General features: G+C 45.2%; 1 protein-coding gene across 1 annotated transcript in view; it reads right to left on the reverse strand.

Moving 5' to 3' along the window:
* KCNH8 (potassium voltage-gated channel, subfamily H (eag-related), member 8) overlaps window positions 1-16488 on the reverse strand; it is a 492651-nt gene that overhangs the window by 267081 nt on the left and 209082 nt on the right. Inside the window, exon 3 of the mRNA XM_010856748.1 lies at window positions 4765-4896. Within this exon, the coding sequence (XP_010855050.1) occupies window positions 4765-4896 (132 nt within the window). The remainder of the gene's footprint in view (window positions 1-4764; window positions 4897-16488) is intronic.

Below are 16488 nucleotides of genomic sequence, written 5' to 3' on the forward strand. Positions count from 1 at the left end.
AGAAAGCACATGGAACTGGACATGGAACAACAGACTGGTTCCAAATAGGAAAAGGAGTACATCAAGGCTGTATATTGTCACCCTGCTTATTTAACTTATATGCAGAGTATATCATGAGAAATGCTGGGCTGGAAGAAGCACAAGCTGGAATCAAGATTGCCGGGAGAAATATCGATAACCTCAGATATGCAGATGACACCACCCTTAAGGCAGAAAGTGAAGAAGAACCAAAGGGCCTCTTGATGAAAGTGAAAGAGGAGAGTGAAAAGGTTGGCTTAAAACTCAACATTCAGAAAACGAAGATCATGGCATCTGGTCCCATCACTTCATGGGAAATAGATGGGGAAACAGTGGAAACAGTGTCAGAATTTATTTTTCTGGGCTCCAAAATCACTGCAGATGGTGACTGCAGCCATGAAATTAAAAGACGCTTACTCCTTGGAAGGAAAGTTATGACCAACCTAGATAGCATATTCAAAAGCAGAGACATTTCTTTGTCAACAAACATCTGTCTAGTCAAAGCTATGTTTTTTCCAGTGGTCATGTATGGATGTGAGAGTTGGACTGTGAAGAAAGCTGAGTGCTGAAGAATTGATGCTTTTGGACTGTGGTGTTGAAGAAGACTCTCAAGAGTCCCTTGGACTGCAAGGAGATCCAACCAGTCCATCCTAAAGGAAATCAGTCCTGAATATTCATTGGAAGGACTGATGCTGAAGCTGAAACTCCAATACTTTGGCCACCTGATGCGAAGAGCTGACTCATTGGAAAAGACCCTGATGATGGGAAAGATTGAGGGCAGGAGGAGAAGGGGACGACAGAGGATGAGATGGCTCAATGGCATCACCGACTAGATGGACATGAGTTTGGGTGGACTCTGGGAGTTGGTGATGGACAGGGAGGCCTGATGTGCTACAGTTCATGGGGTTGCAAATAGTCAGACACGACTGAATGACTGAACTGAACTGAAGAGGTAAATAGGATCTCATATTAAAGTAATTCAGAAATGCTAGGAACACATATAGAAGTTATTGGTTGGCACACTACTTTTAGAATCGAAATGAAGTATGTGTGAAAAGTGGAAGGTATTTTAAAAAATGGTTAAAATCACCAGATTTATACTGTAGTCTCTCTCTCTCTGAGGAAAAGAAATGTTGTACTGAGCTCTTTCAAACCCCAAATTAACAGGTATATTTTACCCCTTTTATCCATTGCCATCTTTCAAAAGGGGGATTTCTCCCCGATCATATAGACACCAGAAGCACAGGGCAAAGATGATGACCTCAGTTACATAAAACCAGGAGTGATGATCTTCATGATCAAAACAAGTCAGGTTGACTAAACTGCCCTCTTTGGAGCAAAAAATGAAAGTGAAAGTCGCTCAGTTGTGTCCGATTCTTTGCCACCCCATGGTCTATACAGTCCATGGAATTCTCCAGGCCAGAACACTGGAGTGGGTGGCCTTTCCCTTCTCCAAGGGAGCTTCCCAACCCAGGGATTGAACCCAGGTCTCCCGCATTGCAGGCGGATTCTTCACCAGCTGAGCCACCAGGGAAGCCCCAAAAGCCATATATTTATTTCTAAAGACAGTTCGGTGTGTCTACACATGTATGCGAATACACATAATACATACACATATATTTAGCGTTTGGAGTAATCCCTTGGTGGCATAGTAAGAAAGGTACCTGGTCTTGTCCCTGCTCTAGACACACGACCCCACAACCCCAGGAATCCCTGGAGGGCTGGGTCTCTTCTATACTAGTGGATATTCGGTCCCACAGGGAAGCTCATGACCAGGAAGACGGGAGATTAGAAGGCTGGGCCTCGTAACCGCCCCCTGACCTTCTGGGAGGGCAGCGGAGCTAAGCAACAAGCTGATCACCAATGGCCAGTGATGTAATCAACCTTGCTTGTGTGATGACTTTTCCATGAGAACTGTTACAGAGTAGGAGACCCAGTGGGCACCTCCAGGTGCTGGGCCGGGGAGAGGGGAGGGGTGGCAGCCCCAGGCTCGTCCCTATGCCTGCCCCAGCATCTCTTCCATTCGGCTATTCCCAAGTTACAGCCTTCGTCATAACAGAAGTGTTTTTCTAAGTTCTGGGAGCAGTTTTAGCAAATTATCAAATCTGAAAGGAAAGGGGAGGGCTGTGAATTTCCCAACATTGCAGTCAAGTTGGACACAAGCATGGGGGGCCTGGGTACCCAGTACCCATGACCAGCATCGGTGTGCAGGTGGGGCCCTTATACTTATGGACGCTGATGTTCATTCCAAGTACCAGACCACCTGACCTGCCTCCTGAGAAACCGGTATGCAGGTCAAGAAGCAACAGTTAGAACCGGACATGGAACAACAGACTGGATCAAAAGTGGGAAAGGAGTACGTCAAGGCTGTATATTGTCACCCTGCTTATTTAACTTATATGCAGAGTACATCATGAGAAACGCTGGGCTGGATGAAACACAAGCTGGAATCAAGATTGCCGGGAGAAATAGCAATAACCTCAGATATGCAGATGACACTTTCTTAGGGAAGAAAGTGAAGAGGAACTAAAGAGCCTCTTGAAGAAGGCAACAGAAAAGAGTGAAAAAGCTGGCTTGAAACTCAACATTCAAAAAACTAACATCATGGTATCCAGTCCCATCACTTCATGGCAAATAGACGGGAAATAATGGAAACAGTGACAGACTTTATTTTGGGGGGCTCCAAAATCACTGCAGATGGTGACTGCAGCCATGAAACTAAAAGGCACTTGCTCCTTGGAAGAAAAGCTATGACCAACCTAGACAGCATATTGAAAAGCAGAGACATTACTTTGCCAACAAAGGCCCAACAGCAAAGGTCGTCAGGCTGTGGTTTCTCCAGTGGTCACGTGCGCATGTGAGGGTCGGGCTGTGAAGAAAGCCGAGCGACAAAGAACTGATGCTTTGAGCTGTGGTGTTGGAGAATTCTCTAGAGAGTCCCTTGGACTGCAAGGAGGTCCACCAGTCCTTCCTAAAGGAGATCAGTTCTGGGTGTTCATTGGAAGGACTGATGTTGAAGCTGAAACTCCAATACTTTGGCCACCTGATGCCAAGAACTGACTCATTTCAAAAGACCCTGATGCCGGGAGGGATTGGGGGCAGGAGGAGAAGGGGACGGCAGAGGATGAGATGGTTGGATGGCATCACCAACTTGATGGAAATGAGTTTGAGTAAACTCTGGGAGTTGGTGATGGACAGGGAGGCCTGGCATGTGTCCATGGGGTCACAAAAGTCAGACATGACTGAGTGACTGAACAGCAAAAATAGTGTCAGAAGTGAATTAAATTTTAGGACATCCCGCAGTGTCCAGAGAGCTGCAGAACTGGTGGTTCAGTTTTCAGTTCAGTTGCTCAGTCATGTCCGACTCTTTGTGACCCCATGAACTGCAGCATGTCAGGCCTCCCTGTCCATCACCAACTCCTGGAGTTCACTCAAACCCATGTCCATTGAATTGGTGATGCCATCCAACCATCCCATCCTCTGCCATCCCCTTCTCCTCCTGACCTCAATCTTTCCCAGCATCAGGGTCTTTCCCAATGAGTCAGCTCTTTGCATCAGGAGGCCAAAGTATTGGAGTTTCAGCTTCAACATCAGTAAGGGAAAAAACCTACGGTTGATATTAGAGGTGTTCTAAGTAAATGCACTTCACACTTACCTTCTTCTTCCTCTAACAGCAAAGAAAATTTTGAAAACAGAAACAAAAATCGTGTGCACCTGTTTACATGCTTTTCTCTCCTTAGGCAGGTATTACACTTGCTCTGATATTCAAGTAACTTTGCTGATATGAATGCTTGCCTCTCCTGTATGTAAAATATCCCACAATATTTAGTTATGCAAATACACAGGAAAACAGTCATGCATTTGCAAACATTCCAAATGATAGACGTTGGGAGGTGGGGGCACCAAATAGCTCTCAATCTGTGTTGTCATTCAAAAGACATAATACATATAGAACACCCAGATACATTTTTACAAAGACATAGTTGTTAAAATGTCAAATAGCTGATTCTTGTAAAGAACTTTGTAGGAAATGCCTACAATGACAACTGCTTTTTCTCTGGTCATCAAAATATCCAACTCTACTTCTGTTTAAATGAAATAATATGGGCAGTTTTTCTAGTGTTAATTTTTGTCTGCTTACATAAATTCAGGGAATTTCCTCATAAACTGTAAACAGAAGCTATAAGGTAAGCAATACAAAGTCTTAGGATCCTTTAAAGATCATTGAAAATCTTGTCTATGTCAACACAAATTATTATTGCAAGATACAGATACACATCTGCAATGCTCCACTCTAACAAGCACTAAATCGAGTTCTGGGTTTTGTACCTAAAATGAAATCTTGCACTTTTAAGTTCTGAGCTGCTCTACGGTAGTTTAAACTGAGAGCTATCTTTTTAATTGCCTCATTTTAACTTCACTTATCACTATCAGTTCGTATTTTTCCCTGATAAAACCAGGTGGTATGAATCTGTGTACTCTGATACAAATTTTTCCATCCTCATCCTCTTGGAATCAGAATACAAACTTCTGGTTCCTGTCAAGTGAATCTTTGCTACAAACAGGAGGATGCAAACTCACATGAGTCTGTGATTTCGTGAAACGCACCAGATACTGACTGCTAAGAGTTATGAATATTTATCAGTTGCTGTTATTAAAAACACTCTTTTTTCTTCCTGGAGTTTCTGAGTAAACAATTTCAAAACGTTATTCCATCTGTCAATGTTTTCTGAAAACAGCACAAACCTTCTTTTTTATCTTCTGGAGTAATCTTCACTTTCGTGTCTGTTATATCTTTGAACGAGGCCAGAAAAAGGACCACATCTCCTTTCTCATTCTTTATGGGAACAATATCCAACAGGCACCAAAATGGAGACCCTGCAACCGTAAAGAAAAACATATCAGCCACTGCCTCCTGCTTTTGTACAAAAATCACATCATTCATGGTACAGTTCATCAAGTCCTTACTGTTTTCTTCTAGCCCACGACTCTCCCTACAAATCTTAAAAATGTCAGTTTTCAGATTCCATACATGTCTAGCCCATATAGATATCTCTTCATTTCCATATGAAGGGCTTTCTCTGAAAATAAAGCCGTATTTTCAAGAAAGCCACTGGTCTGTGATGAGACCTTTTTGCCTACGATATTCAAGCTGTATTTCTTCTTTGAATGTATTGATGTTGAAGCATTCAAACTGATAAAACTTTGTCCCTTCCCACCTCCAGCACACACTGGTTCCTAAATAAAGATCTTTGTTTGGTGTGAGCTTCCTAGAGGTTTCTTTAGTCAGTTTAAAAATCAATGCTTGTGCACCAGAATAGCTAAAAGAAAAAACGATGGAAAATACCAATTTTGGGGGAGGATGTTTGTCACTTGAACTCTCCTACATTGCTGACGGGTTGCAAATTAGTACCTATATTTTAAAAAATGTTTGGCGGTATCAACATATATTTTCATAACACAACATTATTCAGCACTGTGAACTGCTGCTCCTGCTGCTAAGTCGCTTCAGTCATGTCCGACTCTGTGCGACCCCATAGACGGCAGCCCACCAGGCTCCCCCGTCCCTGGGATTCTCCAGGCAAGAACACTGGAGTGGGTTGCCATTTCCTTCTCCAATGCGTGAAGGTGAAAAGTGAAAGTGAAGTCGCTCAGTCCTCTCCAACTCTGAGCGACCCCATGGACTGCAGCCTACTGGGCTCCTCCATCCACAGGATTTTCCAGGCAAGAGTGCTGGAGTGGGGTGCCCTCGCCTCCTCCGTCAGCAATGTGAACGAGTGATAATATAATTGGCAGCAGACTAACATATTGTTGAGTAAAAACAGCCAGACGTGGAGGAGTAGAATCCATTTAAACTAAGTACAAAAATGAGCAAAACTAACCTGTGGTGTTACGGGTCACGTTAGTGGTTACCTTTGGGAGATTGGGAGGGAACACAGGTCAGGAAATTCTGGGATGCGGGTCCATCTTTCGTGGCCTTTACGGTGATTACATAGGAGTACTCAGGTTTTGAAACTCATCAGACTCTACACTCATGAATTTTTCAGTATGTATGTTTTATTTCAATAAAATATTCTTAAAAGTGATACTTAATACCCCAATAAAGAGCAAAGTAATGCTGTTTGCAGCAACATGGACGGACCTGGAGATGACCATGTATCGAGTGAGGTTAGCCAGACAGACAAAGACAAATATCTGTGACATTGCTTATATGTGGGATCTGAAAAAAATAAAGACGCAAATGAACTTCTTATTTATGGTTACCAAAGAGGGTAGGGAGGAGGAGGGATACGTTGGGAGGCTGGGACTGACATATACACGCTGCTGGTGCTGCTAAGCCGCTTCAGTCGGATCAGACCCTGTGCGACCCCATAGACGGCAGCCCACCAGGCTCCTCTGTCCCTGGGATTCTCCAGGCAAGAACACTGGAGTGGGTTGCCATGCCCTCCTGCAGGGGATCTTCCCCACCCAGGGATCAATGTTGGGGGCTAGCGTGAGGCACTCTGCCCGTGGCAAAGGTCATGAGGAAGGAGGCTCGACATACGCAAAGGCGGGATCGAGCCTCAGGAGTCCCCCTGGAAATCCTCGAGCATCTACCCCCATAACCAGAGCCTGCCTACTTCACTACTTTGTGCTCTTACCTACACCTCTGACTTTATGGGGGGCTGTCCCCCACCACCTCTTTTGGAGAAGGAGTTAACTTAGAGCTCCAGTTAATAATAATTCCTGGGCGTGATAAGAGTGTTTTAACCTACAAACTCCTCTGAAGGTTCTCTAGCCTGCCTGACAGGCTTGTCCAGCCACATGTGATCACTCACAGCCTCCCAACCGTGAGAGGCACGAGATGCTTTAAACCTTCTAAAAACAGGTTCCTTAGAAAAGTTAGAAAACTATTAGTATAAGTGTAATGGGCTGATTAGAAATTGTATTGGTGAAGGGTTTTTCATTTGTTGAGCCAATGTTTGTTGCTAAGTCTCCACATCCCCTGCCCTTACACACATTAATGAATATATAGAAGAAATAAGTATTAACCTTTGATATTAATCACGTTAGACCTTAGGCTAAGTAAATTCTTTCCTTAACTAAAACCCACTACACCCTCACCCTATAGGAATGTAACTTTATTTGGGTGGTGTCTGTTTTAAGAATAATCACCCCTGGAGAAATAAGTGTCCTGGTTGACTGACCGTTGTCACAAGGAGAGGGTCGTAAATTGTCAGCAGGCCCCCTGGCCAGAAGATGATGTAACACCCCTAAGACCTCTGTATACATTTGTATGAAGCACCTGACTTTGATAAAAGTCAGGACTGCTGTCCCCACGTGACTTTTGCATAACATCTCAGTGTATAAAAGTAGACCATGGAAAATAAAGAATTGGGATCAGTTTCTCGAAATACTGGTCTCCCCATGTCGCTCTCTCTCTCTCACTCTGGCTGAGTCTCCATCTGGAGCGCGGAACCCACCATGCTTACTAATTATGCCTGGGCTTCTAAGATCCGACCAGGGAGGCCTCAGCGTCTCCTCTCCTTTGGGAGAACGGAAGGACGCCTGCGGCCTACGTAAGTGGTGCAAACTTCTTGTCTTGAAGTTTTATTGGTCTCCCACGTAAACCAAGCTACTCAGCCTCTTTTCTCCACTGACTTTTCCTACTGAGCTATCCTCATCCTATTACTCTTTATATCTTTGATAGAATATTTAAATAAATAGGTCGCCGATGCCGTCCCCGCTTCAAATACCCTGGATCAGCTGGGGCAGGACCCCGGCAGATCAAACCCGAGTCCCTTACAACTCCTGCATGGGCAGGTGGTTCTTCAGCACGAGAGCCACCTGGGAAGCTGCTTCATTAACATGGGTCGCTCTAAATACAAACTGTGTAATGAGGTGACATCAACCAGGCTACTGTCAGCATTCCCACCGTGTACACGACAAGTGAATCAGCAACAGTGTAAATGACATATACGCCACTTTTTCCTTCTTTCCTTCCTTCCCTCCACGCTCCCTTCCCCCTTTCTGCCTTCAGCTGCCCTCCTATTTAACCACACCAACTTGCTTACAAATATGGCTTTGGGTATTTTCAAGATCTTTCTGTGTTGTTGGGTGTTGTCATTATAGACATGCCTGAACAGGCTAAGTCTGCTCCTGCCCCTAAAAAGGGCTCTAAAAAAGCTGTGACCAAGGCCCAGAAGAAGGATGGCAAGAAGCCCAAGCACAGCTGCAGGGAGAGCTACTCCATGGACGTGTACAATGTGCTGAAGCAAGTCCATCTGGACACCGGCATCTCGTCCAAGGCCATGGGCATCATGAACTCCTTTGTCAACGACATTTTTGAGGGCATTGCTGGAGAGGCATGGCACCTGGCGCATTACAACAAGCGCTCAACTATCACATCCAGGGAGATCCAGACCGCCCTGCGCTTGCTGCTACCTGGGGGGCTGGCCAAGCACGCCGTGTCCGAGGGCACTGAGGCTGTCACCAAGTATACCAGCTCCAAGTAAATATAATATGCCTAGCCGCTGTTAACGGAGAACACAATGGCACCCCACTGCAGTACACTTGCTTCGAAAATCCCTTGGACAGAGGGCCTGGTGGGCTGTAGTCCATGGGGTCGATAAGAGTCGGATACGACTGAGCGACTTCACTTCACTTTATCTTCATGTTAGAAAGCAAAGCATAAGTCATTTGCTCCTTCTTCCAGAAAAAGAGAACCAATGCCCAAACCTACCAATCAGGTTCAAAGCAACACCCTTCTCACTTAATCTGCTCACTTATCTTTCCCTTCCCTGCTGTCTTCAGTGTCTCCACCCTGACTTTCTGACAAAATCTTCAATCTTGCATGAGTGTAATAACTCAGAGCGGTTCCCCAAGGTCTGCTTCTTCCTTTCTTACCCACAGGTACAAAGATGACCATGTAATGCCTTTCACTCATCAGCCACCCAGACTTGGCACAATAAATCTCTCTTAGGGTTAAGAAGGGAGGAAGAAAATCCCTAGGCCTCCAATCCAAAGATGCGAAGGGTTCTTAAAAGCAGGGTTAGAGGGCAGACATCGTGTCAGTGTTAACTCCCTCCGTATATAGCAATAGTAATTACCATGTGGGTTGGTGAGCACTAAAACAGATGAGGCTCTGCCAAGATTTAAGTTAATAACCCCTTTAATTTCCGCAGATAAATACAATTCATGGGGAGAGAAAAGGGTTCATACCCTACATGGTAAACTGTATTTTTGGAATTGCATAAATAATCACATAGGGTTGAAACCTGGTGGAAGTTCCCACGTCTCCATTTTCGGTACTTTCTTTTACTTCACTGGGAAACAAGGGTGCGAGAGAATCTGACTTGGTAATATTTATAATTGGAAGAAGGTATATACTTTCCACATACCCCCAAAAGATTATATTTGGCAATAAGTATAGACTAATGGTAAGGTTTCTAGTATGAGTTCATGGTTCAATAACTTAATACAAGGAGGCAGAAATGTAAAGAGAGTTGAGCTGAGAGTTGCTCCCTTCTCTCTAGTGGCTGCGTGGCCATGATAGAACGCGCGCAGCGTCTGCAGCGTGATAGAGCAGCAGCGAGTGGAAGAGCTGAGAGTTGCTCCCTTCTCTCTAGTGGCTGCGTGGCCATGATAGAACGCGCGCAGCGTCTGCAGCGTGATAGAGCAGCAGCGAGTGGAACCGGGCACTTTGCTGTTGTTGTTTAGTTGCCAAGTCACGTCTGGCTCTTTTGCAACCCCATGGACTGTATCCCTCCAGGCTCCTCTGTCCATGGGATTCTCCAGGCAAGGGTACTGGACTGGGTTGCCATTTCCTTCTCCAGGGGATCTTTTCCACCCAGAGATGGAACCCGGGTCTCCTGTGTTGGCAGATGAGGTCTTTACTACTGAGCCACCTGGGAAGCCCGGGGACCCTTTGCATGACCCTTATATCAAGTAGGATTTTAACTGGATTTTTAACGATAAATAGGTGTGACCTTTAGTCCTTGACATTAGGGCTACAATAACACAACACCCTGTGTGGACAGCGTCGGTACTGGTGACTGGGTGATGCAACATTTTGAGGTGCTCCTCATATTTCACAGCAAACCTGGTGGGTCTCGTTCTCTATCACCACGGTCTCAGTGCTGCATACTCAGTGGTGTGATCAAGGGTTGACACTATTTAGAAACTCAGCCAGGGAATAATAGCGGGGAGGGTGTTGCCAAAGGGTGGCAGGTGTGCCAACAAGGCCCTGCTGCCGGAGGCTGATGGCGGGACCCTAGGGTCTGCAGCGAAAGAGTGGGGCGAGGGGTGAGTGTCGCAGGTGAGTCTCTTTAGCACGGTAGTTTCTGCCTCGTCCTTGCCCTAACCATCTCTCACCCACTCTTCAAATGTCTTCTCCCTACCCTTAGTTTTTCTCCCCAGGCTGCTTAAAGAATCTGTGAAAATACAGGTTCCTGATTAAAAACACCCAATGGCTTTTCACTGCTTGCTTGCTTAAAAAACATCAGTATAGCATCCCAGACACTTTGTCAACATGGAGGATCTATTTTCATGGAACAGGAAAGGAAAACAGGAATGGGATGGGGGTGAGGAGGTGATCTAAGAGAAGGGTCAGATTCCAAAGGAGGAAGTCCCAGGAAGACAAGCCCCACAGCAGCCTCTCCGGGGCTTCTGGGCGCCTGTGCTCCTCTAAGTGACAGAAGCAAGGATTCTTTGGTGAATTAGCAGGTAAAGCCTCCACCTTTAACCTGCAGGAAGCCTTCCTTCACCTTAGCTGCAGGAAACACCTCTTCCGAGGACCATCCGTCTATAGTGCAGCCCATATGTGCTTCAGATCAGTGCTCCGTTCCCAGTGAATCTGCCTTGAGTGGACAGCTCTCTTCCAAATGCCCCAGGATCCTAAAGCACGGAACTTAAGAACACTGGGGCCCAGAGACCTTGTGCAGCAGTGGAAGGCAGAGCAGGGTTGGTGGGACAAGAACCGAGTCAGCTGGATATCTTGCTGAGATGGGCAGGGTCTAAGGACACCTTTTATTTCAGCATTTAATGAAAAATGAGGATCTCAGGAAACAACGTGTTTTAAATTTTTAAAGCCTGTTTCTTTGGGCTCCCTTGTGGCTCAGTTGGTAAAGAATCCAACTGCAATGCAGGAGACCTGGGTGTGATCCCTGGGCTGGGAATATCCCCTGGAGGAGGGCATGGCAACTCACTCCAGTATTCTTGCCTGGAGAATCCCATGGACAGAGGAGCCTGGCAGGCTACAGTCCATAGGGTCACAAAGAGTCAGACATGACTGAGAGACTCAGTACAGCACAGCAAAGCACTTGTTTCTTTAGAGAAAAACAAAAAAAAAATCGGCGGACACACACAGACGATGCACAGCAGTGGATTGTGGGGTGATAGTTTCTTCCTTTTTCTTTTCTTCTCAGATCCTTATTTTCAGCTTTGCTAGAATAAGCATAAAGGAATAGATAGTGGAATTCTGGCAACTCTAGAGATCTGCAGTAGGAAATACAGAGTTCAGGACTGGGTAACTGAAGCAATGATCACTTTGCGTATATTATCCATGATTCAGTTCTAACAGATACCCCATTTCAGATTTTGAGAAAAGTTATGTTTTGAGTTAGGGTAACTTACAAAAAGAAAGAGGGAAAGAAAAGTTTAAAAAAAAAAAAAAAGGAAGAAGGAAAGAGGAATAGATACAAATCAACTGATCTTGGCTGCATAGAATGTGCCAAGTTTTTCTTTCTTTTTTCTTCATCTTTCCATTTTGTTCCAAGTTCTGTCTCTCCTTAAATACAAGTACCTCTTTCCTTTCCCAGGAATATGTATCAGCGTCCTCAAAAATCTCTAACAATTAAACACAAGAGGACCCTTGGAACTTGAGATCTGAAAAAATATCTCCACAATGTGCTTTAGTCAATACTGCCAACAACCTTGCTCAACAAATCATTTAATGGAGATTTGATCAGTAGAGCTATTTATTACTTGCCTTAAGAAAACCTAACTGCTTCTGATAGACAGAGGTAATTCTTACCTACAACTGAAAGAATTTTTCACATATGGGTAGCCACAAATTCATCTGGGATAGGTTTAGAGGAGGAGCCATGATAGCTGATTACAGTCCAGTGAGAAATGGAGCCAAGGGATTCCTGACATTGTGATGTCCAGGGACAGCTGTCATTCATTAACTTCTATTACAGGCTTCCCTCATAGCTCGGTCGGTAAAGAATCTGCCTGCAATGCAGGAGACCTGGGTTCGATTCCTGGGTCGGGAAGATCCCCTGGAGAAGGAAATGGCAACCCACTCCAGGATTCTTGCCTGGAGAATCCCATGGACAGGGGATCCTGGTAGACTACACTCCACAGGGTCGCAGGAGCCGGACACGACTTGGTGAATAAACCACCACCGTGTCCCGGACACTGAGCCACAAGCTCCCTATGCATTCTGGGTAAACTTCTCATCCATCACCCTGACCGACATTTTCACAGACTGATCCATAGTTTACAGCTGGGGAAATTGCCATGTGTGGCATTTTCTTTAGGGTCCCACAGCTAAGTAGTGTCAAACAGCAGGCTTTAAACCTAGGTCTGAGTTTGATTTCTAATGTGGCTTTACTCTAATCTTCTGGGAATGATCTCCATCTATGAGCAATGCTTTAAAAGTTGAGTTTAATCTTTCTTTCTACCTGTGCTCTAGAACATAATGATACATATTCTTTTTAAAATGTCATATTAGAAGAGACAAAAGTAAAATAAAACCTTTGGATAATCAACAAATTTCCCTCTCAACCCAAAAATAACAGGAGAAACTCTATTTGCAGTAAAATTCAGCTACTTTAATTCTAGATTGGAATATATCCTTCACTTAGGTACATATGGCCCTGATTTTTAAATTTCTTCAATAACCAAATAGACAATGAGATCTGAAAACCACCTCTGGTACTGTTTTTAGTCCCCTCATTGAGACAATGAGGATGCAGTTATAAAAACTTCATAATTCCAGTCTTCAGGCACAGTTACCTAAGTTGTTAACGTACGCGGCATCATGTCCTGACCTCATTCACAAAACCTTTGCTTGACCCTCTCCCCAGGGCGCTTCTGCCTCTTCCCTAGAAATGGTGATATTTGTGCCACTGCAGTTGCAGGCAGGACACACACAGCACGCCCTACGTTCTCCTCTTCTCTGCAGACGACAGAACTGAGCCCACCCCGCACTGGGCCATGGGTGCTTCTCCAGGGGTGCCCCAGGGGAAAGAAGGCCACCACGCTTGACCATTGTCAGCGAGCAGACAAGAGTCTCATCCGACAGGCTTGGCCCCACGATTCCTCCTTAGAAGCCACTTCTTTCTGAGAACAAGGTGCTGAGACCAACTCACTCCCTTGATACTTGACTTTTAGGAAAGCAATTTAAGATTGCTTTAGACTTGCAGTTGTTCGCTGTAAAAGAACTTGGATTAAATGAGAATCGGAGGATCAAGCTAACCCTCTCTAATTGCACAATGCTTTAGAGGGATAAATCTATGGTCTTTGCAGGGCAAGGGGAATAATTGTTGGTACCAATAAGCATAATGCCAACCTACACGGAGTGTGGTTAAGGGGGTCTGGGGCTCTGGGACTACTTAGTTTAGGACCCAGAAGAAAATATTTGGAGATTGCATTGCAAGCAATTGGACATAAGTCATTCATTCATTCAGCATATTTTTGCTGAGTGCCTGAAATGGCCAGGAACTATTTTGAGTGTTGGGAAACACATCAGTAAACCAAACAGAACAGATATCTGTCCTGTGTCCTGAGAGAACTTATACTCTACTTCCAGGAGAAAAACAACAAACTACAAACAAGCGTATGGTTTATTAGAAGGTTTTAAATACTACAACAAAAAGGAAAAGTAGAACAGGGTAAAGGGATACAGAATGTAGGAGAAGGTGGAATAAGGCTCTGGCGTGAGGTTCTTAAGTGCTGCTTAATGAATCTTCTGAACATTAATAAATAAACTGTGGGTTATTGCTGGTCGTCTTTGCAGCAAGTGATGGGAAGACCACAATGCAGATCTCAGGTCAAGCAAAAGCGAGAGAGAAGGAAGAAAAACGGGATGAGAGTGTCTTAGAGCTCAGTGCAGTTCCAAGGAAAGTTCTCCAAGGCCATCACGGAGTCATCTAGCCAAGCCAACCATCAGAGCACCACCGCCTCACCTTGGAACGGACCTGTCTCAGCAGCCCTGCCTCGCTCAGTCGCTGGCTGGTAGCAGCCCTGGCAAAGTCTGGTCTGTGCCAGCACAGCGATGTGCTTCAGAGGACAGCAGCTGGGGTTATCAGCCACACTCCCGTGTAGTCAGAGACATGAGACGCCCTTTCTCGTGGTCGCTACTGTTAGCATGGCAGACATCTCACATGTTTAGCAGAATAGCATCCCTGCCCAGCCACTGCACCTCCGTCTTCCATGGGAGATGAAGACTCCTCTCCATGTGCCGCCTTGGTAAACTGCCCCACCCAGTGCGTGGGGCAGCCTTCACTGGAAGGACCCGCCCAGTGCGTGGGGCAGGCTTCACTGGAAGGACCCGCCCAGTGCGTGGGGCAGGCTTCACTGGAAGGACCCGCCCAGTGCGTGGGGCAGCCTTCACTGGAAGGACCCGCCCAGTGCGTGGGGCAGCCTTCACTGGAAGGATGGGCCACCCTTCCCGCTGGACCAGTCATTCTTTCTCCTCCGGTAACTGCAATCTTGAACAGTGGGACCCAAGATCAAAAATGAAGGAAGCAGATTTATTTAACAGTGAAGACCAGAAAGATCTTGCCCATTATTCCTGCTTCCGAGACCTCGTGGAACACCACTGCTTCTTGTTTTTTTCAAAGACTGGCTGCTCATTCCTTTCTTTGGTTCCATATGTTGCAACATATGCTTTCAATAAATTAATATTTTTGCCTCTGATAACCAGAATCAATTTATATTTGCATGCTGCTGCTGCTGCTAAGTCGCTTCAGTTGTGTACAACTCTGTGCGACCCCATAGATGGCAGCCCACCAGGCTCCGTCGTCCCTGGGATTCTCCAGGCAAGAACACTGGAGTCGGTTGCCATTTCCTTCTCCAACGAATGAAAGTGAAAAGTGAAAGTGAAGTCTCTCAGTCGTGTGTGGCCCTCAGTGACCCCATGGACTGCAGCCTTCCAGGCTCCTCCGTCCATGGGATTTTCCAGGCAAGAGCACTGGAGTGGGGTGCCATTGCCTTCTCCATACTGGATATATATCTACTTCTCATGGTTAAGAGCTCTGAAGAGGTCAATACCTAGAAAAGTATTTTGTGCTTTTTGTCTATTAAGTAAGGAGTTTACCTGAATATATAATGCTTTGATTCTTTAATCATTAAAAAAAAAAAAAGTCAGGCACAACTATAGCTCTGTGTCTGACTCTTTGCGACCCCATGGACTGTAGCCCTCCGTCCATGAAACTCTTCAGGCAAGAATGTTGGAGTGGGTAATCATTCCCTTCTCTAGGGGATCTTTCCAACCCAGGGATTGAACCCAGGTCTCTTGCTTTGCAGGCAAATTCTTTACTGTCTGAGCTACCAAGGAAACCAATAGTGTTAATTAACAGTTCAGTGTTAATATTTGTTAGGGGGGTTCAGGGTGGGTATTTGTTATAAAAATCTCTGTATTTTGTGTACATATGAAACATTTCATGATTTGTGTTTTCATTAAGGAAACAGGAGAATTATTCAGCACTTCCTTGAACATCAAATCTAGAATTAAGCTGGAACAAAATCTTTTCAGATTGCTGATCAGATCTTTAGAGATGATACAAGGAACACTTTATTGTAAAGATGAAGATCCTGAGTTCAGGGTGGGTGAGTAAACTGCAAAACGGCTAATGTTATTGTTGAAAGAGATGGAATTAGACCTCACGTCACATGATTCTCTGTTTCGTGGGCTTTGTGCTAAAAAAAACAGGGCATTTCTCCAAACAGTACAAAAAGAAAAAAGGGAATAGTTCTCATATGAGAAAATAATGTGGCTTTTATGATTTTAAAAAAGGAAACATTGTACTTATATATGTTATTGATTTAAAAAAGGCCAGGACACATAACAAATTCCACATTAATTAAGTCCTTTTTAAGCAATTAGGTTCAGAATTAGAATCTGTGTTTAAAAGCCCGGGCAAGTAAGGCAAAATGGACGGAAAATATGTCCTACGGGAGAAAGCTGAAAGTTTGAGTTGAGAATTTGGAAACAAGGAAACAGGAACTGAAAAGAGCTCGTTAAGGATCTCTTGACAATTTTCCGCAGCATAAATAACATACGACGGCAGTTTTAGGGGCCAACTTAACCCTCCCCGCGAACACGGCGACCACAGACACTGAGCATCTCTCCCACTGTGTGAAGTCGACTCGCGAGGACTCGGCCACGCGGTGCCAGGCTGCCCCGAGTCCCAGCTCGGCGGGCGCGGGAGGCCAAACAGGCAGGCGCTGCCTCAACGTCCCGTTTCGGCCAAACAGGCAGGC

This window comes from Bison bison, unplaced genomic scaffold (genome assembly GCF_000754665.1).
Source record: "Bison bison bison isolate TAMUID 2011002044 unplaced genomic scaffold, Bison_UMD1.0 scf7180017864374, whole genome shotgun sequence".
NCBI lineage: Eukaryota > Metazoa > Chordata > Mammalia > Artiodactyla > Bovidae > Bison > Bison bison.